The sequence below is a fragment of the Syngnathus typhle genome, linkage group LG3, assembly GCF_033458585.1.
Source record: "Syngnathus typhle isolate RoL2023-S1 ecotype Sweden linkage group LG3, RoL_Styp_1.0, whole genome shotgun sequence".
NCBI lineage: Eukaryota > Metazoa > Chordata > Actinopteri > Syngnathiformes > Syngnathidae > Syngnathus > Syngnathus typhle.
Window position 1 is genome coordinate 20,502,203 of NC_083740.1, and position 27,621 is coordinate 20,529,823.

The following is a 27,621-nucleotide window of genomic DNA, read 5'->3' on the forward strand; positions in this document are numbered from 1 at the left end:
GTATGAGTTTTCATTCCTGTGTTCTGTACTCAGTGTGTGTAATGTTCTGACTACAGACAGTTTATGTATAGTGGGGTGTTCAGATGTCCAGAGGAGGTATTGGTCGGTGTGTGCTTTTGTTCCAAGTCCTCCATGAAAAGGTTGGACAGGATGGCAGAAAGTGGGTCTCCCATGGGGAATCCTTCTTTTTGTCTGTAAATTGTGTTCCTGTATTGGAAGTATGTGGAAGTGGCGATGAAATGGAGAAGTTGAGTGATGACCTGTACAATAATATAATAATCTGTCATGTACTATGTGTATGGTGGCCTATGTGGGTGTTTTTGTGAAGAATGAAATGACATCATGTGATATGAACATTTCATCTTCTGTACGTTTATGTGGGTGAGTTCTGTGGCGAGTTGTTTTGAGTTTTTGCAGTGTTGATCTGTGAGTCCTAGTAGTGGTTTTATTATTTCTGTGAGTGCTTTTGAAAGGTTGTAGGTAACCGATCCTATGCTGTCTACAATGGGGCGGAGAGGTGTACCTGGTTTATGGATTTTTGGCGTGCCATAGATCCTGGGGATGATGTTTGCTGTGGGTACTAAGTCATTGTATGACTGTTTGTCTATTTTATTTCCAATAAGTAGTGGTTTAAGTAATGCTTTGAGGTTTTTTTCTGGCCTTCTGGTGGGTCTTTTTTTAACCACTTCATAGGTGTCGTCCTGTAGCATCTGTTCTTCGTAAATCTCTGTGTCCATGATTACTGTTGTTCTGTCTTTGTCTGCTGGGAGGATTGTGATGTCTTTATTTTTTGCTAGTGTATTCATTGCTCTTGCTTCCTGTTTGGTAACATTGCCGGGTGGTGATTTAGCCATTTTTAGTATACTTGCAATTTCATTACGTAGTGCTGCTTTCTGTGCTGGATTGTGTATTTTTTTCGCATGCCAACTCCGTGGCGAAAATGAAATCCTTGTGGGGTATGTTTTTGAGTGTGATCGCCGAGTTGAGTCCTTAGCTAGTATGCTGCACTCTGCCTGTGTGAGTTTGTGACGTGACATGTTGTGAATCCATTTGTCGTTGATGTGTGTGCGGTCCGGTTGTGTCTTTTTTTGTGCGATGAGTCTGTCTAATTTTCGGATGTGTCGTTTTTTTGGGGCGGTAAATTCCTGTTCGTGTATGCTATCCAAGTGTCCGTGTAGTGTTGTTGCCGTGTTATGATCCAGGGAATACCAGTGTTTGAACTGCTCCGTCAGCCGCTGTAGTTCACTGTTGATGTTGTTGAGTTTGTTGGTTGTGCATTGTATCCGTTCGTTGAGTCATCCGCACTCTCCTGATAATCCTCTCCGCGTTCCTGGTTGGTATCGGGTTTTGACTGTCAGGCTGGCTGGCGTTACCTCTTCATCCCGGCAACGTTGGTTGAACCTCAGGTGGTTCCAGTAGCGAGCCCATTTCTTCGTCAGCTTTTCCAGGAGGTGCAATTCCTTGACGCATTTCTCTCCGAAACGTTCTCGTAATAGCTGAACTACGTTCATTTTGTCTTCACTTATAGATTATTTAACTGGTTCTTTTATCACAGACAAATTATCTAGGTTTATTTACCTGACATGTTTCGGCGTGTACTTCCGCCTTCATCAGAGTGTCACTGGTGTGGTTGTGACATGTCTTTATCAGCTGATGAATGAAGGCATGGCTCACCTGTCAGATTTGACAGGTGAGTCAAATCTCAACATTCTGGAGGGGTGAACGGACAGCAGAGGGCGTGACTCACCTGTCAAATCTGTGGTCGCTGTCTTTTTTCCACAAGTCTTTGATGGTCCGTAGCATGCCTTCCGCCTCCCCATTGCCTGAGAGTACCGGGGGCTGCTTGTGAAGTTGTTCTCTTTCGCAAACTCCCTGAACACTGATGATGAAAACTGGGGCCCCTTGTCAGATACCACAATCTCTGCAGTCCCATGCCTGGCAAAGACCTCTTTAATAGCGGAGTTCAAAAGCACTTCGGCTGAAGTGACGATCAGAGCTATTTCAATGTATTTTGAGAAATAGTCTACGATCAACAAGTACTCTCTCTTGACCACTTGAACAGATCCATTCCGATCCTTTGCCACGGGCGGTCCGGCAGGGGAGTAGGCAGCAGTGGTTCTTTGAGCTGCGATCTGTGTGTATGACGTATTCCACAACTTTCCACCAAGTTTCCTATCTGGGCGGAGATGCCCGGTCACCAGACCGTTCTCGGGGTAGTCCTCATATTTAATGTGATAGATGACGTCCTCTTCAGAGTAGTCCGTCTGGGATGTGGTGGCTTCGTTGCTCTCGGAGTCAGGGATGAGAATTTTCCGCGGATCCGCGGATTTTTGTGGGTTTTTTCCGTCGAAATTATTTTCATGAATGGCCGCCCCACCTTGTTCTTGATGGGTCCTTTTGGGGTGCGCATCACGTTTTCTACACAGGCTTCAAACCAGGCGCCCACGGTCACGTCCCTGCAGTCTACTAGCTGATTAATTTTGTATTTCCCGATTCCCGGATCCACTAGCGTGTCCTTGCTGGATGTCAGCGGTTGGGTGTCGCACATGGGACTCGAAGGCTTGATGCCATTTTTTGTGCTAGCTGAGTTATTAGGGGCAATGACGTCCGGCTTGCTCTCGTCGGCAGTCTGTGTCGTTGCGATCATTGTCTTTATCGGGGGTCCTTGGCCAGAGGCCTGTCCGGAGGATCTGTTTGGGAGCAAATCAGCAGCTGGACAATGTCATTGAGACCCACATTATAATCAAATATTGTGTGGCCATCTTCCATCCGCTTCCCGCGGTAGAAGAGGCGCTGTTCCTGTGGGCTCACATTGAAGATGTCCTGTATTTTCACGCGGAGGGTCTCGATGTTGGTCAGCCTGGAAAGATCGTCCATGGTTCGGGTCTTCTTGCGGACCTGGATCCACATCGTTGCGCCGCTCCTGTTTTTAATACGTCTCAACAAAAATGAGCGGTTAAATGTTATTCTGTGGAGAATGTTGAGTCCTGAAAAAGGAGTGCGGTGGTTCAGACGGACACAATCCGAGTCTCTATCGCGCTTTTTCCGCAGCAGAGGCAAAAAACATTGGCCATCGGTGTGTGCTTTCCGACAGTGCTGCTCAAATGCTGCTTTAACAGTCGCATATTTCTTTTTATTAGCCTCAGTTATTGGCAAAACTGCGAGCACATTATCCGCTGCATCTGCCATTGCATATAGGAGTGAATTCACCTGGTATTCTTCCTCCCTGTTGTCAAGAGCTGTTCTGATGCGGAACCTCTCGAATCTGAAGATCCACCGCGGCCATTCTGGAGGGGTTGAAAAGTCAAATGGGTCTGGGGGGGGGCAGTTGCACAGCTGTCGCTATCTCCCTTGATTCTGTCTTTCACATGTGGGACTTCAGGTGCACCGTTGCTCGCCTTACTTGCCTGTGTGCTGGTGCTAACAAGCTAGCACTCCGCTCGGGGCTCTGTCGTAGTCTTCCTAGTGGTCAGTTTCGGTTCAAACTGCACAAAAACATTTCGTCAGCTAACACTTTAGCTCAAAATAACACGGAGACTCACAGTTTGCCACTTCTGGCACCATGTATAATGATCACACTGGACACAATGTAGTATTGCTCTAAATGTTTGTTTACATTCCTTTAGAGGTCCGTTTTCGGTGTTAGCACGATGGCGAATTAGAATCTTTTCGTTGACTCGTTAGCCTGCCCAGTACTTCTTGTTAACATGACCGTACTTCGCATATTCCACTTATCGCGGGTGGATTATGGAACCAATTAACCGCGATAAATGATTGATTATATATATATATATATGCGTGTGTGCGTGCATGTGTGTGTTTACACAGTTCTGTGTGTTGTATTCGTGTTCTGATTGAGCTGTTATGTTTATATAAAATAATGAGAAGATTTGCACACATGAACATTAAAACGTATATGAGATTGTCTAACCTAGCAAAATATGTACACATTGCTGATGCTCTCTCTTCAACTGCCATCATCCAGTCTATCCTCTGCACCTCCATCACTGGTTTGGATCAGCCACCAAACAAGACAAGCACAGACTGCAACGGACGATCAGCTTCTTCCCCCAGGCTGTAGCTCTGATGAACTCACACCACTCAGAGTCTTAGTGACATCTCTAGGCAATAAATATCCTGTTCTTGCCACTTCAATGTTGTTAGTCACCTGAATGTTGTTAGTCACTTGATTGTTGTACAGAGACTGAGATCAACTGAAGACAAATTCCTTGTTTGGCATGCACAAACTTGGCAAATAAAGCTGATCTTGACTTTATGCCAGGGTTTTGGTGTTGGCAGGATTGACCAAGTGTTGCTTCTGGATGCTGTTTCAGCAGGGAATACTGTAATGGAGTGGTCTGACAATAACCTGGCACTGTCTGTGGCTGGGAAAACTGGACAATATGACCTGGAAGGATAAGTGTTCCTTTTTTTGTCAGATTAGCAGCAGCAGCCGTGTGTCTCAAGGACATCCAGCCCTAAGGTTACAGTCATCCGGCTCTGCAACCCAAAGATTCAGCCAAGGTTCTCTTTGCACAATGTCAAGATCACCAGTGTGTCATTCACAGTATGTGCTCACTCACCAGTGACAATTATTTCATTACGGAGGTTAACACAGCCGTGCGATTCCCTGTATCCTTAGGTGTTAGTAGACTCACACATAAGTATTTTGACCCAAATGTTAGAGGTTCTGGCAGCTTGGTGGCGCACTGGTTATCACATCCGCTTCACATTTAGGAGTATGTCAGTTCGATTCCACCTCTGCCCCTTCCTGTGTGGAGTTTGCTTGTTCTCCCCGAGCCCGCGTGGGTTTTATCCGGGCACTCTGGTTTCCTCCCAACTATGCTTGGTAGGCCGATTGAGCATTCCAAATTGCCCCTAGGTGTGAGTGCGAGTGCGGGTGGTGGTTCGTCTCAGTGTGCCCTGCGATGAGCTGGCAACCGGTTCAGGGTGTCCCCCGCCTACTGCCCAATGACTGCTGGGATAGGCTCCAGCATGCCTGTGGGGACAAGTGGTATAGAAAATGGATGGATGGATGTTAGTGGTTTCAAACAAGCATATACTAATCATTATGTATTTTAGGGCAACAAATGTGCACAAATGATATAGAATAATGGCACCAGATGTATGAATTCAACTCAGGCGAGCGAGTGCTCCTCCGGCCGTCAGGACTACGTTTTACCGTGGCACCATTGAGAGCGTCTTCTCCAGCTGTATTGCTGTTTGGGGTGGCAGCTGCACTGTCTACAACTTGAAGGCCCTGCAGCGCATAGTGAACTCTGCTAGTAAGATCATTGGTGCTGCACTTCCCTCCTTGAAACACATTTACATCTCCCATCTCACCCCCAAGGCGACCACGATTGTGAGTGATTAGAGTCACCCCGCTCACTCTTTGTTTGATCTTCTGCCCTCTGGGAAGAGGTATAGGAGCCTGCGCTCCCGCACCACCAGACTCATCAACAGCTTCATACTCCAGGCTATTAGGATCCTGAACTCGCGTCCCAGTACTGCGTAGCTTCCTGTACTTTTGCGCTATGCTTACTGTCTGCTGTATGCACACTGGCTCAGTTTTGCTCCTCTTATTTATTGTTATCTGTTTATTATTTATTCATCACTCTTATTATTTGTGCCTTGTTTTATATTGTGTCGCTTACTTGTTTGTCTATCGTGTAATATGTCTCGTCACCGTGGGATAGAGAAAACGTAATTTCGGTTCCTTTGTGTGTCTTGACATGTGAAGAGATTGACAATAAAGCTGACTTTAACTTTAAATTTACTCACAGCCACTCAAAATAAACTGCCTTGACTGGGAGTCAAACAGAGGCCTCCCGCGTGGCAGGCGAGAATCCTACCACTGGACTACTACCAATGCAACTTGTAGCAGCTATGTATCAGAATTTGGAAAGATGACTCCAGCCATCACAAACTGCTGTCTACCTCATTGTTTTTTTTTTGGCAAACTGTTGAAGCGAACCTCATCAGAAAGCAGAATTAGCTTTCACCGAAATGCTCAATGTTAAGGTTGACTTGGAAAAGGTGTTTATTATTGTCCTAATAGGTTTCAATCAGGGCTAATTACTCAGACTGTCAGTCTCGGTCATTTTTGCCGGACTTGGACTCGGAGCTGATTTTGACAGAGTCCACAGAGTCCGACAATAAAAAAAAAATACGTTCAATTTTATTTTCATCATGCTGCTGAGAATGCGCGTAGAAATACTGTCCACAGCCCTGCTTGCTTGTTATGAAGATAAATTTACCGTTATTTGCCGTGTATAATGAGCCCCCATGTAAAATCCGCACTCTAAAAATGGCATGTTGATGCTGGAAAAAAGCCTGTACCCATGTATAATACGCACGCAATTTTTTTTTCCTTTTTTAAAGTCCCAATGATCGTCACACACGCAGGGAGGCAATGGGTCCCATTTTTATAGTCTTTGATATGGTCTTAACTAGGCTGGATGTATATTTTTTTGTTGCCGTTGTTTTCTCCGACTGCCCGTAAAGGCATCACCGCAATCAGATGAAAAGAGAGGAAAGTGACGTGCAGAAATGTGAAAAAGGTGGCTCTGTATGGGAGAGACGTTGAAGAGGAATAAAAACACCCTTGGAAACTAAAACTTGCCCCTTGTTGTGACTCGGAGCCGCAACAAATGTTTCAGATTTGTGTAGGGTACAGTGTGACAGCAAACGAGCAGGTCATCGAGCAAGCGTCTGATACGAGAGCATTGCGTTTGTGTGGCGGGTGTTTGAAGTGAACAGCAGAGAAGAAAGGAACAAGGCAAAGTGTTGTGAAATAAAATATTACCTGTAATACGCATTTTGTTATTTGTTGATTGAAACAGCTAATTAAACTGTGAATTGAAAGTAATGGGAAGAAAACTGATTTCTCACTCTTTATATAGCTGATGTGTCTTGCGCATCCGTTCTGCGCATCTGTGATGGCGGCCTCCGTATGATATCCGGTTTGCGATGGAGATTAAAAACCAAACAATATTTGACAATACACCAACAAGGATTGCACCATCGCTGCCAACGATGTGTCGTCAATTATGAATTTTACTACCTAAGTATGTTGGGCAGGATGGCTGAATGTGATGCGCGATTGACAACAAACAAGAAGAAAGGTGCTTTCAAGTTTTATTTCGAGGGAGATTTATCATGTCTCGTCCCCAGTTTTGCTATGTGTCTAGGTTGCCATAGTTTATGTTCCCGTCGCCCTTCCCTTCCTGTGTCACCTCAATCAATGTAACGTGTTTTGTATTTAAGTCCTGTCTGCCCCTCGCTCACCGTGGGATCATTGCATGTGTTACTGTCATGTCTGTTCCTGTCTTTGGTAATGTCACCCTATCTTTTTGTTCCACGTCTTTGTCGATCAGTCCTGTTGTACCATGATTTTCTTAAAAAAATAAAAAATAAAAAACAATTAAAAAACATTGTACCCATGTATAATGTGCAACCTAGATTTTAGGACAATAAATTAGTTAAATTTTGCGCATTATACACGGAAAAAAACGGGAGCCTGCACGTACATGCTGCTGAGAATGCGCGTAGGAATACTGTCCACAGCCCTGCTTGCTTGTTATGAAGACAAAGTTAATTGTTGCGTGCGCGCCCATGCCTGCCTGTGTGCGTGCACGTCCAAGACCCACAATGCCCCGCACGCAGCTAAGATGGAAGAACCCAGGAGCAGCGAGAGAAGCTAGATTTGGGGGGGGAAACGGAGCATAGGTTACGATCAAGGACGATTACGTCACCCAGCTTATATCATTGATGTGTTTCGATAGTTGTGGGGTCGTCACTAATTATTTGTGTTTAGATAAATGTCTGAGCTATAATGGTGTAATTAATGATTAAAACTTGAAAGTATCTGTTTATTGTACTCGTTTAAATATTTAATAAAGACAAAGCCATCACAAAACTGTTGTAATTGTTTAGATTTTGATCTAAATTAGCCTTGAATAAAGACTAAGCAGTCACATTAATTAACAGAAAAAATGGACAGCCGGACTCGGACTCATGGTCAATAAGCCGGACTCGGACTCTGTGCAAAAATCCAACCGAGTCCACAGCCCTGGTTTCAATGGACACATAATATGGTAGCTCACAATATACTGTTCAACGGGGAGGAAACTTGGGTCTCACCAATAGCTGGTACCGTCAATATCCTTTGTAGCGCCCCATCTTATAGCCAGTGTCAAATCTTGAACAGAGTCCGTTAATGATCCTAGAAGATGTCCTGACATGGTCTGCGCTGCTTCTCACTCTGACGCCATCTTTAGAGAACTGATTGCTGAGTCTACCGTGCCATGCACAAGGAAGTTGTGGAAGTACACACTAAACCAGGGGTGTGTCAAGCTCAGAGCAGGGAGAGGACTCAAATGCAAAGTTTAAAAAAAAAAGGAGTTTATTTCCTTCACGGAAGACAGCTCCCAGAACAAAAGGTGCCTCACGATGAGGGAAAAAGGCAAAAACAAAAGCGCCTCAACACGAGGGGAAAAAGGACTGAGAACAGCAAACAAAAAGCGCCTCAAACTGAGGGAAAAACAAAGGCAAAATCTCGCGAGCAAAACACAGAGCTTGGACAAAATGTCTCTGCTATCAAGGCTTTCACAGGGAATATCTGTGACTACGGAGTCGCTGGTGATCATGACTAGCAAGACGCACTGGCACAAGACAAGGGGAAGACGCAGGCTAAATACACACACGGACGGGGGAGGACACAGGTGCAGACAATCAGGGCGGACGACACAGGTGTACGTAGTCATCAAAACAAGAAGGTCAAGTGGATGGCCGTGCAGAGGAAGGACCCATGATCTGAAATGTGATGTACAAAATAAAACAGGAAGTGATAACACGAAGGACAGGACAAAACAAAACAATCTACAAAACCCGACAGCATGACATAACCCCCCTCTAGGGCCGGATCCCAGACGGACCAGGAGCATCGGGGTGAGCAGCGTAGAAGTCCTCCAGCAGACCGGGATCCAGGATGTAACTGCACGGCACCCATTCAGGGCTCGAAGCTTATTTTTTGCCCAAGTTGCCCTCGGGCAAGTTGGAGAAAATTTTACTTGCCCGAAACAAAATTTTACTTGCCCGAATTTTTTTGGAGTGGATTTTTACTTGCCCGACACATTTTTGCAATAAAAAAGACAACACTATAAGTTTTGCCTTCATATGTTTTTATTCCATCATATTGTGCCTGCAGCCTGTTTTAATACAGTGTAGAACTTTTGATGCAATTAAACCACACTAGTCTACTGTAGTACCAAAATTCATTCAGTCCCTCCTGGCCCTCTGCCTTTCCATGTATTCTGCCCTCCTGGCCCTCTGCCCCTCCTCCCTCGCCCAAAAGGCATCCACCGCCCTATCTGGGTCAAAGTTCTCAATGGCGCACCCCCCAAGGGTAATCCTGAGCAACATGCTGAGAGTGGCAGGGTCCAGAGAGGATCGCCAATCAGTCTTAATCTTCTTCATATAGCTGAAGCCACGTTCGCAACAGGCCGTGTTCAGTGGGAAAGTGACTACAACTTCGGCCAGCAGACACAGGTTCGGGAAGTCATCTTTGCAGTTGAGGAAGAGGTGCCTCCACATTTCCAGATATGGCAGATGCTGGTCCAGTAGATGTCTTGACACAAAGGCCTTGAATGCAGGCCATTCTCTTCCTGCTTCCTAAAACCACAAAACATTACTTGTGATTATTCATGTTTGCACATTTACAAATTTGCAGTTTATCTTTAATAAGTTCTATTGGTCTCTTCTGTAAGTATGCTAAATATTTTAACAGAGCATACTATGGGATTGACTTGTGAGGACTTTTAAGAAAATCAGCACAAGATCTGAAGACAATCTCTGAAGATATAAAACAAAAAGAAACCAAGGCTCTGTACTACTAGTATTTAGTGTAGAGGACCCAGAATGTAGATGATTTAAAAAGTTACCCGGTCATCAAAGCCTTTTGGCTGGAGGAAGGCTGAGTAATGGCCAGCTAATGTTTCAAGCTCCACACCCCCATACTGTGCCAAAGCAGGAACATCATTTCGGGGCCACTCTGTAGGATCCAAGATTTTGGCAGCATCCAAGATGGGGTCCGTGTCGAAATGGTTGAACCTATTCTGCACCTATAAAATAAAATATATGTCATTTCATTGTAAAAGGAAGAAGGATAGTTCTCATTCTGAATACATACTTCAATAGTAAACTTTAACTTCAATAGTAAATTTTATGAATGAATGAATGAATGAATGAAATATCAGAATGAATGAATAAATGAATGAATAAATTTATTCATTAATCATTTATTTATAATTATTTAATTTTCAATTTAACTTACTTTCATTTAATTTAATTTAATATTTTCAATTTATAATATTAAATGATAAAAATATAAAATGAATTACATGGTCAAGAATTTGATTCAGTATATCTTTTCTTCTCATGAAGCGCTGCAGCTCAGCATCAACAGATCCTACGATGGTGAGGTGGACATCCCTCCACTGCCGCTGTCTGTCGGCTCCTGGCCCACCAACATCCAAAATGAACTCATGGAGGTTGCCTTGGTGGCCATGGCGTAGTGCCTCTATGTTGATCGCAAATGTAGCTAGTGCATCTGATGCACTACTGAGAGTGCACTTATCCCGCTGAAAATGCAGGCTGAGATCGTTGGCCGCTTCCAGAATATCAAGCATCAGATGCATTAGGAGGAGCAGCTTCATACTTCCGAGCTGGTTGATAATCTTCCGTGCCCTACCAACCATGGTGGCACTGGCAGTATTGGACTGGGCTGTATGATCAAAATGGGTATACAGTGGCCGGAAGTTTACCCCTGTCAACACTTTCAGTGCACGATACATGTGAGGTGCCCATCTTGTACCCAGTAAATTGACAGGCTTCAACACTTTATCTTCCAGTGCCACAGCAACCTCACGCAGTTCTCTGAAGGCCTTCGCACTGTAGTGGTAGTGTTTATACATTCCTTGCAGGAGATCCTTTATTTCCCCAAGCCCAGCCTCCTCCTTGATGGCATCGAGGAGGCCCCTCTCAAACAGGTGGGCCACACACCAAATCCCAATGAGCCATGGCATGCCATCCTCCTTCATTAGAGCCACCAGACCATTTTTATTTCCCGTGTTGACGCTGGCACCATCGGTCCCAGCAGAGGCGACTTTCTCTTTGTAATTCTCAACCCCCACATCCTCGAATGCTGCCTCCACTGCACTTTTCACTCCTGCACCTGTAGCATTCGGGACTGGCTGCAATGATAGGAAATCTGTAACGGGCACACCACCACACAGGTATTTTACAAATACTATCTCCTCTTTGATCACACCAGAGTCGCAGCTGCCATCTGGCATAACCAAAACTACATTAGCAGAATTCAATTCTTCAGCCAGATCTTCTTTGAGGCACTTATCAATTATTGAAAGAAAGTTCTTGCATTGATGGTCGTTGATGTAGGTTTCCCCCAATGTTACCCCGTTGAGCTCCTGAAGTTGGCATAATGGTGCGAAATGCGAGAATGGCAGTTGTCTCTTTCCAATGTATTACGCTGAAAATTTGGGCAGTTGGAGGTCACGTCTATAGATTAGTATTTTCGCGCCAACCGGAAACAAGCTCTGCTGGTGCGCAGGCGCAGAAGAGCCAGGGACGGGTGAGGGAGCATGCATTTAATTACGAAGCGCTTTGCCGTTATCAATGTATTGCAGACTTACACGAGAAACTAACCCCTCCCTAGAAAACAACATGTCGGACCAGAAGCGGCAGAAGTTGCGAGAAATTATGCACAAAATCGTCTTTTTACAGCTTGAAAACATGGTATTATGGCAGGGCAAGTTTGGGCAAGTGAGGAAACATTCTACTTGCCCGTCTGCCATCGCTACTTGCCCCGGGCAATCGTTAGTTTCGAGCCCTGCCATTGCCGCTCTTCTGGCCCATAACCCTCCCAGTCGACCAGGTACTGCCAGCCCCTTCCCTTCCTGCGCACGTCCAATAGCTCCTTGACCGTGTACGCAGGCCCACCCCCCACAGTCCGCGGCGACGGAGGCGGCACGGGAGCCGGCACCATCCCACTCTCCCTGGCCGGCTTGATCTTCCCGACGTGGAAGGTGGGATGCACGGCGAGGGACCGGGACAGGCGAAGTCGTACAGCGGCTGGATTCACGACCTTGGATATGAGGAACGGGCCCACAAAACGGGGGGCCAGCTTTCTGGAGCCCACCTGGAGTGGAAGATCCCGGGCAGACAGCCAGACCCGTTGGCCCCGCTGGTAGGCGGGCACCGGCCGTCGTCTCCGGTCTGCCATCCTCTTCACTCTGTCCCCCTGGCAGACCAGCGTGGCTCGCGCTGCCGCCCAGATGCGACGACATCGTCTCACCACGGCGCGCGCCGAGGTTACAGACACCTCTGGCTCATTATCAGGGAAGACCGGGGGCTGATAGCCAAAGACGCACATGAAAGGGGACATCCCAGTAGCTGTGGTAGGGAGGGAGTTATGGGCGTATTCCACCCAGATCAAGTTCTTACTCCACGTGGAGGGGTTCTGGGCCACTAGGCAGCGGAGGCCTGTTTCCAGCTTTTGATTGATGCGCTCCGCCTGGCCGTTTGCCTCCGGGTGATAGCCCGAAGTGAAGCTCACGGTGGCCCCTATGTGTCTGCAGAACTCCTTCCAGAACCGGAACACGAATTGGGGGCCCCTATCCGACATGACGTTCCGCGGGAATCCGTGTACCCTAAAAACGTGGTCCATGAGTACTTCGGCCGTTCGCTTAGCTGAAGGTAATTTGGGCAGGGCAATGAAGTGGGCCATTTTAGAGAACCGGTCCACCACAGTGAGTATCTATCGTTGTCTTCCCCATGGATACGGGAAATTCCGTGACAAAGTCCACAGAGATGTCGGCCCATGCTCGAGAGGGAATGGGGAGAGGTTGCAGCAAACCCACCCGGGCGCCGGGGGTGTTCTTATTCCGCGCCCAGACGGAGCAGGCTGCCACGTATTCCCTGACGTCGGCCCCCATGGAGGGCCACCAGAACCGCTGCTGAATGACGTACAGGGTTCTTCTCACGCCCGGATGACAGGCGAGCCGGGAGATGTGTGCCCAGTGGACGACTTGGGGACGCAGCCTGGGTGGAACAAACCGTCAATTCGTCAGGGGTTTACCAGGGGGTGGCTCGTCGCCGTTGGCCTGCTTCACTAGGTCTTTGATGGGCCAGGTTACGGCCCCCACTACACAGTGAGGACGGAGAATGGGTTCGGGCTCCTTGGCCACCGGATCTGGACTGTAGACGCGCGACAGCGAATCGGGCTTGATGTTTTTGGCCCCCGGTCTGTAGGACAAGGTGAAATGAAAACGGTTAAAGAAAAGGGACCAACGAGCCTGGCGTGAGTTCAGCCGTTTAGCGTTCTTGATGTACTGTAGGTTCTTATGATCAGTCCAAACCAAGAAGGGTTGTTGGGCTCCCTCCAGCCAGTGTCTCCATTCTTCCAGAGCCTGCTTCACCGCCAACAACTCTCGATCTCCTACGTCATAGTTCTGTTCGGCGGGGGTCAGCCTTTGGGACAGGTAGGCGCACGGATGAAGCTTGTTGTCCGCTGGTGACCTTTGAGACAAGACGGTGCCGATTCCTTGACTGGAGGCGTCTACCTCCACCACGAACTGACGAGACGGGTCGGGGAGTGTGAGGATCGGGGCGGAGCTGAATCACTTCTTCAGCTCCTGGAAGGCGGCCTCTGCCTCCGCCGTCCAACAGAACGGGTCTGTTGGAGAAGTCAGAGCATGCAGCGGGGCCGCTGTGGCGCTGAAGCCTCTGATGAATCGTCTAAAAATTAGCAAAGCCAAGAAATTGCTGCTCTTTCTTGCGACTATCAGGTCTAGGCCATTGTGTTACCGCGCTTACTTTTGCCGGGTCCATTTGTACTTTACCGGGGGCTATGATGAAACCAAGGAAGGACATAGTCTTGGCGTGGAACCGGCTTTTTTCAGCTTTTTTTAAAGGTGATGATCCAGGAGGCGTTGCAGGACCGACTTAACATGGGCCTCATGGGTCTCCATATCCGGTGAATAGATTAGGATATCATCCAAATATACATAAACAAAACGGTCTATTAAGTCTCTCAGAACATCGTTAATCATGGCCTGAAAAACAGCGGGGGCATTGGTGAGACCAAACGGCATCACGAGGTATTCAAAGTGTCCTCAGGGAGTGTTGAATCCCGTCTTCCATTTATCGCCCTCCCGGATGCGCACGAGGTGGTAAGCGTTACGCAAATCTAGCTTGGTGAAAACCCGGGCTTGCTGCAACTGATCGAATACAGTCGCCATGAGTGGAAGGGGATATTGATTTTTAATAGTGATCTGGTTGAGGGGACTGTAGTCTATGCAGGGGCGTAGGGTACCGTCTTTTTTGCCCACAAAGAAAAAAACGGCCCCTGCAGGGGAGGACGAGGGTCTGATCAAGCCCGCCTTAAGTGACGCGTTTATATACTCATTTAGAGCCTGCTTTTCGGGTTCCGAAAGGGAATGAAGTCTCCCCTTGGGTATAGCAGCGCCAGGCAGGAGCTCTATGGCGCAGTCGTACGGACAGTGGGGCAGTAGAGAGCCAGCCTTGGCTTTGCTAAATACCTCCGCAAGTCGGTGGTAACATACTGGTACACCGGTCAGGTCCGGGGTTTCGGGGTCTGGGACAGGAGGAACAGAGTCGGGGTTAGAACCACGGTTAAGGCTGATCGGGGGGTTAGGTACGATACATGACCCTTGGCAACGGGGTCCCAGTCCATGGTTGGGTTGTGGCGCAATAGCCACGGGTACCCGAGGATAATCGGATTCATGGGGGAGGTTACCACATGCAGTCTGACTATCTCGTGATGATTCCCGAAAGACAGTGAGAGAGGTTTGGTTACCTGGGATATATCAGAGCGCCTGGCCATTGAGCACCTTGGCTTTCACGGTCGTGGCTAGTGGTTCGGTTCTTATCCCCAATCTCCAAGCAAAAGCCCAGTCAATCAAACTCTCATCTGCCCCGGAGTCAATTAGCACACCAAGTTTGGTGATTTTCCCGAGGCATGTAAGCGTGCCGATGGGTAGGGTCCAACCCTTCTGCTGGCTAACGGAGAAGGTGCTTGTTGGGTTCACAACATTTATCTGAACAGAATCTCACAGAGGCGGGGTATGTCTTCGATGGCCAGCGACTTCTGCAGAAGGGCACACCCCAGCCACACAGCGAGTGTAGCTGAGATCCGCGGCTTCCCTCAGTTTGGTCGTGCCTTTTATTGAGGAACAAACAATGGTGCAAGTGTACATGAATGCATAGCTTCTTTAGACAGGAAGGACATTCCACAGCACAACAGGATACTATCTCGGACAGAAGCGGTATGGTCGGCACATGACTTTAGCTAGACAAATGGGACGGATACCCCTGTGGCTGTCTCATGATCTCCACTTAAATAAGATGTTTGTCTGCTTCAGCTATGGCATGACAACCTCATGTCCTGTTTATGGATAGCTAACAATGGGGCTTATTGTATAGCGCGACTCGTGACTTCAGACATAAGTTCCTTAGCCAGCCATATGCTCCCAAGTCAACATCGCGAATTCAAAATGTCACATCCTGTAGAAGATCTTGCACACATAAGTAGATACATAGAATCCAATGATAAAAAGTATATTTTTCCCAACATTCCCCCCTTTTTAACATTGGAATTCATGGGAAAACAAAACATCAACTAATAACTACATATGTGTATAAATGAGTATACGCCTACACAATATAGTATAGTAACATCAAAAAGTATGAAAGTTTACATTCCACAGTTTATCAGAACTACAGCTCTCCATTCGGCTATGGCCAAGTTCATCATAATGGAATGTATTTTGTTTTGGATCATCAAAAAGAAAAAACAAACAGGCAGGCGATTTACGCAAGGTGGTCCCACTCATCTTGTTTACGCTGGACCAACATGATATTCTGGACAGCAAACGCTGATGTCAAGATTTTAGTCATCATGTGACGAATACAAGGTATGATGCATGATGTAAAAATACAGAAAAATAACAGTATGGCAACTAAAAGAACTGCAACTTTCAAGAGAAGTTGCCTCCAATTCCCGTAAAACAGCCACCAAAAGGGATGGACATCCTTGGCTGGAATTTTGTCCCGGGACATAGCCCTACGGAGGTTCCGAAGTCCTTGTAGGGCATACTCGATGTTGGTGTCATTTTCTCCTGGGATGTAGGTACAACAGGAGGTACCAACTATTTCACACACACCTCCTTTTTCGGCAGTCAGGAGGTCCAAAACCATTCGGGACTGTAGTGCCATTAGTCTCAGAGCTTGCAGTTCTGTCTGGTAACCTCTAAGGGCCTCTAGAGTAAAATTGGCAAAGGTCTTCAACCTGTAGTCCATAGTTTCTATTCGGAGAATAGTCTTAGCCACACCCGCCTGTGGGAAGAGTGTGAGTGCCACCTTTTGTCCCGTGCTCCAAAGCTTGTATTCATCTGGTACGTCTGAGCCCCAGACACTGTCGTAGGGACGGAAGGTGGGCGACAGAACTATTTCTCTGGCAGGGGTCGGGCATGTAGGACGGGCTGTTGACTTGATTGTGGCATTATGGAACATACATACTGGTACCACATGTCCATGTCATTGGCAAGCATGCTACAGCCACAGCACAGACAAGCACTCCTCTGAGTGAGAACAGCACTTGCCTGCTGAAGGCCACTCCCCCTTCACACGAGCTGCCCTTGTGCCTCTCCGCCGACAGCGTGAGGAGGGTGCTTGCCGCTATCAACATCCGTAAGGCGGCGGGCCCTGACAACATCCCGGGTCGAGCGCTGAAGGACTGCGCTGGTGAGCTGACGGATGTCTTCACAGACATCTTTAACACTTCCCTGCAGCAGGCCAACGTCCCGTCGTGTTTCAAAGCTGCCACCATCGTACCTGTGCCGAAGAAACCCGCTCCGTCCTGCTTCAATGACTACCGCCCCGTGGCATTTACGCCCATCATCATGAAGTGCTTTGAGCGGCTTGTCATGGAGCACATCCGATCCGTTCTCCCCCCCACCATTGACCCCTTCCAGTTTGCGTACCGAGCCAAACGGTCCTCTGAGGATGCCATCTGCTCTGCCCTCCACTCGGCCCTCACCCACCTGGAGAGAAGGGACTCGTATGTGAGATTGCTGTTTGTGGACTTCAGTTCTGCCTTCAACACCATTGTGCCACAACGCCTCATCAGCAAACTTGACACGCTGGGCCTCAGTACCTACCTCTGCAACTGGCTACTGGACTTCCTCTGTCAGAGGCCACAGGTGGTACGTGTTGGCGACAAAATCTCCGCCAGCATCACGCTGAGCACGGGGGCCCCCCAAGGCTGCGTGCTCAGTCCGCTGCTCTTCACCCTCCTGACGCACGACTGCACTGCAACCTACAGCGACAACCGCATAGTGAAGTTTGCTGACGACACGACTCTGGTGGGTCTCATCACCAAGGGAGACGAGACTCAATACAGGCTGGAGGTTGACCTTCTGACCACGTGGTGCAGGGACGACAACCTCCTGCTGAACGTCGACAAGACCAAAGAGATTGTTGTGGACTTCCGGAAGGGTCACACCCAACACCTGCCGCTGACCATCGACGGTGCTGTGGTGGAGAGAGTGAGCAGCGCCAAGTTCCTGGGGGTGCACATCAGTGACGATCTCTCCTGGTCCACCAACGCCGCATCACTGGCAAAGAAAGCCCAGCGCCGCCTGTACTTCCTGCGGAAACTCAGGCGAGCGAGCGCTCCTCCGGCCGTCATGACTACATTATACCGCGGCACCATTGAGAGCGTCCTCTCCTGCTGTATTGCTGTTTGGGGTGGCGGCTGCACTGACTACAATTTGAAGGCCCTGCAGCGCATAGTGAACACGGCTGGTAAGATTATTGGTGCTTCGCTCCCCTCCTTGAAGGACATTTACACCTTCTATCTCACCCGCAAGGCGACCACGATTGTGAGTGATGTGAGTCACCCCGCTCACTCTTTGTTTGAGCTTCCCGCACCACCAGACTCTCAAACAGCTTCATACTCCAGGCTGTTAGGATCCTGAACTCGCTTCCCCGTTATGCGTAGCGTCCTGTACTTTTGCGCTATGCTTACTATCTGCTGTATGCACACTGGTTCCGTTTTGCTCCTCTTATTTGTTGTGTTATCTGTTTATTATTTATTATCACTCATTATTTATTGTTTGTGCCTTCTTGTTTTTACTTGTATGTCTATCGTGTAATATGTCTCGTCACCGTGGGATAGAGCAAACGTAATTTCGATCTCTTTGTGTGTCTCGGCATGTGAAGAAGTTGACAATAAAGCAGACTTTGACTTTGACTTTTCCGTTCAGTTCCACAGACGCACCTGAACCCCTAGGGAGCTAAAGGGTCAGGGTTCTTAGTTCTTCACGGGTTTGAGACTGATGCCATATTATAATAGGCACCCCCTTTGCAGCCAGACTTCGCCCTGACCGGGGCCTAGGAGACAAGCACTCTCTGTAGTTTACAGTAGCTGAGATGAATCCAGCTGGGTCTTTCTGCACAGCTGTGGCGAGTAGGACTTGGAATGGTCCCTCCCACCGGGGTGAAGACCACGTCTTTCGTTTGATTACCGTTTTTTTCCTAGTTTAATGCGCGAAATTTAACTACCGTTTTTTTCCGTGTATAGTGCGCAAAATTTTACTAATTTATTGTCCTAAAATCTGGGGTGCGCATTATACATGGGTACAAAAAAAAAAAAATTTTTTTTAATTTTTTTTTTTTTTTTAAGTCCCAATGATCGTCACACACGCAGGGAGGCAATGGGTCCCATTTTTATAGTCTTTGGTATGGTCTTAACTAGGCTGGATGTATTTTTTTTTGTTGGCGTTGATTTCTCCGACTGCCCGTAAACGCACCACCGCGCTTCGTGCGCGCACGGGACAGCAAACGAGCAGGTGATCGAGCAAGCGTCTGATACGAGAGCATTGCGGTCGCATGGAGCGTGTTTGAAGTGAACAGCAGAGAAGAAAGGCAAAGTGTTGTGAAATAAAATGCACAGAACGGATGCGCAAGACACGTCAGCTATATAAAGAGCGAGAGTTGTTTTCTTCCTATTAGTTTCAATTCACAGTTTAATTAGCAGTTTCAATCAGCAAATAACAAAATGCGTATTACAGGTAATATTTTATTTCACAACACTTTGCCTTGTTCCTTTGGTCTCTGCTGTTCATCCTAAAACACAAAGGCGCTCTTTAAGCAATGCGACAGTGAGCGCCCGGCGCGCTGCGGTTGCGCGACCGCACCAAATTAAGCTCCCTGCGCAGTGCGCACTGAGGTCCACTTAAATTTTAGAAAGTACATCAGGACTTTAAAAATATCTTCTAAATTTCAGCGACGGCTCTGTCACACTAATCGACCAGCCCGGTGCAGTTGGGCGGTCGGCGGCGCGCTACGGTTGAGCGTTCTCTCGCACGCTTTCTCTCTCGCTCTCTCTCGCTCTCGCACACACGCAAATCGGATATCATACGGAGGCCGCCATTACAGATGCGCAGAACGGATGAGCAAGACACGTCAGCTATATAAAGAGCGAGAGTTCAGTTCTCTACCTAAATCCGTATTACAGGTAAGATTTTATTTCACAACACTTTGCCTTGTTCCTTTCTTCTCTGCTGTTCACTTCAAACACGCTCCATGCGCACGGAGCGCGGTGGTGCGTTTATGGGCAGTCGGAGAAATCAACGCCAACAAAAAAAATTACATCCAGCCTAGTTAAGACCATACCAAAGACTATAAAAATGGGACCCATTGCCTCCCTGCGTGTGTGACGATCATTGGGACTTAAAAAAAAAAAAAAAATAAAAAATAAAAATTAAAAATTTTTTTAAAAAAAATTCATAAAAATTGGGTGCGTATTATACATGGGTACAAGCTTTTTTCCAGCATCAGCATGCCATTTTTAGGGGTGCGTACTATACATGGGGGCGCACTATACACGGAAAAAAACGGTAATTTAATGTCCTAAAATCTGGGGTGCGCATTATACATGGGTAAAATTTTTTTTTTTTTCAAGAAAATCACGGTACAACAGAACCAACAACAGGACTGACCGACAAAGACGTGGAAGAAAAAGACAGGGTGACATTACCAAAGACAGGAACAGAAAGCAAACAGACATCATGACAGTAACACATGCAATGATCCGACGGTGAGCGAATGGCAGACAGGACTAAAATACAAAACACGTTACATTGATTGAGGTGACACAGGAAGGGAGGGGCGACGCGAACAGAAACTATGGCAACCTAGACACATAGCAAAACTGGGGACGAGACATGACAAATCTCCCTCGAAATAAAATCACCTTTCTTCTTGTTTATTGTCAATCGCGCATCGCATTCAGCCATCCTGCCCAACACACTTAGTCAGTAAAATTCATAATTGACGACACATCGTTTGATGTTGTTTTTATTCCTCTTCAACGTCTCTCCCATACAGAGCCGTCTTTTTCACGTTCGCACGCCTTTTTCACATGTCCGCAACTGATCGCGGTGGTGCCTTTACGGGCAGTCGGAGAAATCAACGCCAACAAAAAAAATTACATCCAGCCTACCGTTTTTTTCCGTGTATAGTGCGCCCCCATGTATAGTACGCACCCCTAAAAATGGCATGCTGATGCTGGAAAAAAGCTTGTACCCATGTATAATACCGTTTTTTTCCGTGTATAGTGCGCAAAATTTAACTAATTTATTGTCCTAAAATCTGGGGTGCGCATTATACATGGGTACAAAAAAAAAATTTAATTTTTTTTTTTATTTTATTTTTTATTTTTTTTTTTTAAGTCCCAATGATCGTCACACACGCAGGGAGGCAATGGGTCCTATTTTTATAGTCTTTGGTATGGTCTTAACTAGGCTGGATGTAATTTTTTTGTTGGCGTTGATTTCTCCGACTGCCCGTAAACGCACCACCGCGCACGGGAAATAGGCGGTTCTGTATGGGAGAGACGTTGAAGAGGAATAAAAACACCCTTGGAAACCAAAACTTGCCCCTCGTCGTGACTCGGAGCCGCAACAAATGTTTCGGATTTGTGTAGGGTACATTGTGAGACAGCAAACGAGCAGGTGATCGAGCAAGCCTTGTCTGATACGAGAGCATTGCGGTCGCATGGAGCGTGTTTGAAGTGAACAGCAGAGAAGAAAGGCAAAGTGTTGTGAAATAAAATGCACAGAACGGATGCGCAAGACACGTCAGCTATATAAAGAGCGAGAGTTGTTTTCTTCCTATTAGTTTCAATTCACAGTTTAATTAGCAGTTTCAATCAGCAAATAACAAAATGCGTATTACAGGTAATATTTTATTTCACAACACTTTGCCTTGTTCCTTTGGTCTCTGCTGTTCATCCTAAAACACAAAGGCGCTCTTTAAGCAATGCGACAGTGAGCGCCCGGCGCGCTGCACCAAATTAAGCTCCCTGCGCAGTGCGCACTGAGGTCCACTTAAATTTTAGAAAGTACATCAGGACTTTAAAAATATCTTCTAAATTTCAGCGACGGCTCTGTCACACTAATGCGACCAGCGCGGTGCAGTTGGGCGGTCGGCGGCGCGCTACGGTTGAGCGTTCTCTCTCGCGCTCTCTCTCTCTCTCTCTCTCTCTCTCTCTCGCTCTCGCACACGCGCACACACGCAAACCGGATATCATACGGAGGCCGCCATTACAGATGCGCAGAACGGATGCGCAAGACACGTCAGCTATATAAAGAGCGAGAGTTCAGTTCTCTACCTAAATCCGTATTACAGGTAATATTATATTTCACAACACTTTGCCTTGTTCCTTTCTTCTCTGCTGTTCACTTCAAACACGCTCCATGCGACCGCAATGCTCTCGTATCAGACAAGGCTTGCTCGATCACCTGCTCGTTTGCTGTCTCACAATGTACCCTACACAAATCCGAAACATTTGTTGCGGCTCCGAGTCACGACGAGGGGCAAGTTTTGGTTTCCAAGGGTGTTTTTATTCCTCTTCAACGTCTCTCCCATACAGAGCCGCCTCTTTCCCGTGCGCGGTGGTGCGTTTACGGGCAGTCGGAGAAATCATCGCCAACAAAAAAAATTACATCCAGCCTAGTTAAGACCATACCAAAGACTATAAAAATGGGACCCATTGCCTCCCTGCGTGTGTGACGATCATTGGGACTTAAAAAAAAAAAAAAAATTTTTTAAAAAAAATTAAAAAAAATTTTGTACCCATGTTTAATGCGCACCCCAGATTTTAGGACAATAAATTAGTTAAATTTTGCGCACTATACACGGAAAAAAACGGTAACTATCACATAAACAACAATATTATCAAACCATTTGTGTCACTCCAAATCATTAAATCCAGAGATCAAATTTCTCGTCTTTTATCGATCGTCCTTTGTCAACAATGCTGTGTGCCGCGCCGCAGTTCAAATTATTCCACAGGCCCATACAACTATGCGCTGCAGGGCCTTCAAGTTGTAGTCAGTGCAGCTGCCACCCCAAACAGCAATACAGCTGGAGAGGTGCCGCGGTAAAATGTAGTCATGACGGCCGGAGGAGCGCTCGCTCGCCTGAGTTTCCGTAGGAAGTACAGGCGGCGCTTGTCAGGCTTCGGATGAGGAAATGGAGCAGGGCGACCAAGTGCAGCTTGGACCAGGGTTTATTGGAACAAATTCAAAACACGAACTTGGTAGACTGACATAACTTAACTACTACACTAACAACAGGACTGACCTAACAAGACGTGGAACAGAAAGACAAGGTGACGTGACCGTGACAGCAGCGATTGCATGCAACAACCGACAAGCAATGATCCGACAATGAACGAGGGGCAGACAGGACTTAGATACAAAACACGAGGCAGGTGAACGCGGTTACATTGATTGAGGTGACACAAGAAGGGAGGGACGACGCGAACAGAAACCATGGCAACCGAGCAAAACTGGGGACAAGACATGACAGAAGCACACATGATCCACGGACATGAGCACACAGACGGACAAAACAATGACAACATGGACGTGACCGGGGACGAATCATGACAGCGCTGGGCCTTCTTCGCCAGTGATGCGGTGTTGGTGGACCAGGAGAGATCCTCACTGATGTGCACCCCCAGGAACCTGGCGCTGCTCACTCTCTCCACCACAGCATCGTCGATGGTCAGCGGCAGGTGTTGGGTGTGACCCTTCCGGAAGTCAACTACAATCTCCTTGGTCTTGTCGACGTTCAGCAGGAGGTCGTTTTCCCGGCACCACGTGGTCAGAAGGTCAACCTCCAACCTGTATTGAGTCTTGTCTCCCTTGGTGATGAGACCCACCAGAGTCGTGTCGTCAGCAAACTTTACTATGCGGTTGTCGCTGTAGGTTGCAGTGCAGTCATGCGTCAGGAGGGTGAAGAGCAGCGGACTGAGCACGCAGCCTTGGGGGGCCCCCGTGCTCAGCGTGATGCTGGCGGAGATTTTGTCGCCAACACGTACCACCTGTGGCCTCTGACAGAGGAAGTCCAGTAGCCAGTTGCAGAGGTAGGTACTGAGGCCCAGCTTGTCAAGTTTGCTGATGAGACGTTGTGGCACAATGGTGTTAAAGGCAGAACTGAAGTCCACAAACAGCAATCTCACATACGAGTCCCTTCTCTCCAGGTGGGTGACGGCCGAGTGGAGGGCAGAGCAGATGGCATCCTCAGAGGACCGTTTGGCTCGGTACGCAAACTGGAAGGGGTCAATGTTGGGGGGGAGCACGGATTAGATGTGGTCCATGACAAGCCGCTCAAAGCACTTCATGATGATGGGCGTAAGTGTCACGGGGCGGTAGTCATTGAACCAGGACGGAGCATGCATGTATGTACGTATGTACGTATGTACGTATGTACGTATGTACGTATGTACGTATGTACGTATGTACGTATGTACGTACGTACGTACAGAGTCATTACTGTGCAATAACATCCTGCTCTCCACACCTTTTTGAATTTGTCTACACTGTTTGTACTATGTGTCCTCTCTGCATCCATTGCAGCCTGGTCATCCTGGAAGAGGGACCTTCCCATCTGTGGTCTCTTCTCAAGGTTTCTCATTTCCCCTAGCTGGATTTTGAGTTTTTCCTTGCCCTTTTGGGAGTTTAAGATCAGGGGATGTTTGAGAATATGTGCCATTTTTCACATGTCCTGAGTGTTGTTAGTCATCTAAGTGTTGAACAGAGGCTGTGGTTTACCGAAGTCAAATTCCTTGTTTGGCACGCTCAAACATGGCGAATAAAAAACTCTTGAATCTTGAATGTATGTATGTATGTATGTATGTATGTATGTATGTTTGTATCTATGTATGTATGTATGTATGTATGTATTTACTTACTTACCGTTTTTTTCCGTGTATAATGCGCAAAATTTAACTAATTTATTGTCCTAAAATCTGGGGTGCGCATTATACATGGGTACAATTCTTTTTTTTTTTTTTTTTTTTTTTTAATAAAATCATGGTACAACAAAACCAACAACGGGACTGACCGACAAAGACGTGGAAGAAAAAGACAGGGTGACATTACCAAAGACAGGAACAGAAACCAAACAGACATCATGACAGTAACACATGCAATGATCCGACGGTGAGCGAGGGGCAGACAGGACTTAAATACAAGACACGTTACATTGATTTAGGTGACACAGGAAGGGAGGGGCGACGCGAACAGAAACTATGGCAACCTAGACACATAGCAAAACTGGGGACGAGACATGACAAATCCCCCTCGAAATAAAACTTGAAACTTGACTTTCTTCTTGTTTGTTGTCAATCGCGCATCGCATTCAGCCATCCTGCCCAACACACTTAGTCAGTAAAATTCATAATTGATGACACATCGTTTGATGCGATGGTGCAATCCTTCATGGTGTGTTATTGTCAAATATTGTTTGTTTTTTAATCTCCATCGCGGACCTGACGTCATACGGAGGCAGTATCACTGCGCATGCGCACTATGGATCCGATGCGCAGAACGGATGCGCAAGACACATCAGCTATATAAAGAGCGAGAGTTGTTTTCTTCCTATTAGTTTCAATTCACAGTTTAATTAGCAGTTTCAATCAGCAAATAACAAAATGCGTATTACAGGTAATATTTTATTTCACAACACTTTGCCTTGTTCCTTTCGTCTCTGCTGTTCACTTCAAACACGCTCCATACGAACGCAATGCTCTCGTATCAGACGCTTGCTCGATCACCTGCTCGTTTGCTGTCACAATGTACCCTACACAAATCCGAAACATTTGTTGCGGCTCCGAGTCATGACGAGGGGCAAGTTTTGGTTTCCAAGGGTGTTTTTATTCCTCTTCAACTTCTCCCATACAGAGAAGTCCGCACGCCTTTTTCACATGTCCGCACTGATCGCGGTGGTGCCTTTACTGCCGTCAGAGAAATCAACGCCAACAAAAAAACAAACATCCAGCCTAGTTAAGACCATACCAAAGACTATAAAAATGCGACCCATTGCCTCCCTGCGTGTGTAACGATCATTGGGACTTAAAAAAAAAAAAAATGTATATTATACATGGGTACAGGCTTTTTTCCAGCATCAACATGCCATTTTTAGGGTGCGTATTATACATGGGGGCGCATTATACACGGAAAAAACGATATTTAGCAGCATTGTTTTACCCCCAAGAAACCAAAATGTGCATTCCCAAAGTTAACCTTTATTAACTTTACATGAGTTACCTTCATTCACATTAATACATAGTTAATTATTTTGGAAGGGATATTACTTTAAAAAAGCTCCACTAAAGGCCCACCAGCAAATCAATTCACAGTAGACTCGATCTAGTGACTGAGTCAAGATTACAGCGAAGAGGACCGGAGGTATTCGCGTGGGTCCGAATGTGTGCGCGTTCACGTCATTTCCAAACGCACGTTCACGTGAACGTAACGAATGCGTCACTCGCGCGCCGTTTCACTGTTGATGCGCCTACCTAGCCTAAAATCTACGGATAAATGTTTCGATTTCAGGTGAGTATTTTACCTCGAATTTTAAATGCCGCGTTTCGGAAAATTGTTGACATTTCAAAAAGCAACACCAGTTTAGAGGTGAGTTACGTTTAGAATCTGCCCCATTGGAGGCCTATGAAGCAGCCCATAGCCTGCCGTAATGAGCTGCAGGAGAAAGAGCGACGCGGCACTGTTTGCCTGCAGACCGCGGAGGCTTACATCATCTTTACCCCTAAATCATACGGTTACCCCACCTCTGTGTGTCATTGTTGTCCCTAATGGTTGCCGAAACTACACGTAGTCGGTTACGTTTAAGCATGAAATACTAGGTCGTGCGTGATGCAAGCTAACGTCAGGATTAGCTTGATTGTTGCTGAGAGGTTGACCTGTTTGTTACTCACTTGTGACAGAGAATCCAACAGAATGCCTTGATTCTCACGGTCTTTGATGTTTGTCCATCGTGCTCATGCAATCGGGAGGCATTGATGTGTTGGTGAAACATTTGACACACACCCTGGACGTGGCTTTTGATGCTACGTTATACACACGGAGATCGAGCTCAGTCATTTTAAACCCAATTTTCTCATCAATAGTTCTCTCAATATAGTCTTATTATTGACAATTTATGTGTTGAAATTAATACACATGGTTGCTTTCATGTTTAAATAAATAAGTATCCCACATTTCCATCCTGAACTTAAAAGTTAGCTCAATGCTACCCAGCAGAGGACTGTAGCTAGCTAATCAATTGATAAAAGTGGCAAAACTACACAAAAGCTACTTCAGCTGGGCGGAGCCTTGAAAAGAAAAGCATACATTTTTGTTATTGTGCTTTTCTGTTATAAATAAATATGTGCATCTTGGAATAATTATGCTTTTTAGTGGCGCTGTATGTCTAATGCAGTGACAACATAGTGTTATTAACATCTTAACATGATTTGAAATATATTGCAATTACAGACAATTAGCAAAATTTGCAATTATGGTCGTTGTTCTAATAAACATAATGCTTAAAAAACACATGAAATATTAAAAAAAAAAAAGACCAAATCAGTTTTGTTTCGGAGACAAATTAAAAACGCAGTGTTGAGTAACACCTTAAAGTGATACTTTTCAGCTTCATCTGTCTTTCCATTTTCCAGAAATACTTTTCAGCTTAATCTGTCTTCTCATTTTCCACTTCTGGTCAAAATTCCTTACACAGATCAGGGCTCGAAACTAACGATTGCCCGATTGCCCGGGGCAAGTAGCGATGGCAGACGGGCAAGTAGAATTTTTTCCTCACTTGCCCGAACTTGCCCTGCCATAATACCATGTTTTCAAGCTGTAAAAAGACGATTTTGTGCATAATTTCTCGCAACTTCTGCCGCTTCTGGTCCGACATTTTGTTTTCTAGGGAGCGGTTAGTTTCTCGTGTAAGTCTGCAATACATTGATAACGGCAAAGCGCTTCGTAATTAAATGCATGCTCTCTCACCCGTCCCTGGCTCTTCTGCGCCTGCGCACCAGCAGAGCTTGTTTCCGGTTGGCGGATACGAAGGCATATGAAGGCAAAACTTATAGTGTTGTCTTTTTTATTGCAAAAATGTGTCGGGCAAGTAAAAATCCACTCCAAAAAAATTCGGGCAAGTAAA

The 27,621-nt window shown here is 46.6% G+C and overlaps 1 protein-coding gene and 3 long non-coding RNA genes across 7 annotated transcripts in view; 1 reads left to right on the top strand and 3 right to left on the bottom strand.

Annotated features, from left to right (window-relative positions):
• Positions 1-3,290, bottom strand: part of LOC133151886 (uncharacterized) — a 77,302-nt gene extending 74,012 nt beyond the window's left edge. For 2 of the 3 annotated variants that reach the window (XR_009714011.1, XR_009714009.1), the window contains exons 1-3: positions 2,812-3,284; positions 1,748-2,690; positions 1,579-1,674 (exon numbers count right to left, since the gene is read on the bottom strand). This is a non-coding gene — a long non-coding RNA (uncharacterized LOC133151886). Of the gene's footprint in view, positions 1-1,578; positions 1,675-1,747; positions 2,691-2,811 lie in introns of all 3 variants that reach the window. The other variant, XR_009714010.1, reaches the window with a different exon arrangement.
• A 115-nt stretch (positions 3,291-3,405) lies between these two features.
• LOC133151885 (uncharacterized) lies at positions 3,406-8,755 on the bottom strand. The gene is made up of 3 exons (XR_009714008.1): positions 8,143-8,755; positions 3,932-4,999; positions 3,406-3,485 (listed from the first exon to the last, which is right to left on the bottom strand). It is a non-coding gene; the product is annotated as an uncharacterized LOC133151885 (long non-coding RNA).
• A 397-nt stretch (positions 8,756-9,152) lies between these two features.
• Positions 9,153-26,740, bottom strand: LOC133151232 (uncharacterized). The gene is made up of 3 exons (XR_009713877.1): positions 26,390-26,740; positions 9,942-10,121; positions 9,153-9,672 (listed from the first exon to the last, which is right to left on the bottom strand). It is a non-coding gene; the product is annotated as an uncharacterized LOC133151232 (long non-coding RNA).
• patl1 (PAT1 homolog 1, processing body mRNA decay factor) overlaps positions 25,849-27,621 on the top strand; it is a 51,847-nt gene continuing 50,074 nt past the window's right edge. For both annotated transcript variants that reach the window (XM_061274072.1, XM_061274073.1), the window contains exon 1: positions 25,849-26,009. In XM_061274072.1, the coding sequence (XP_061130056.1) occupies positions 25,995-26,009 (15 nt within the window). In that variant the 5' untranslated portion in view covers positions 25,849-25,994. The remainder of the gene's footprint in view (positions 26,010-27,621) is intronic.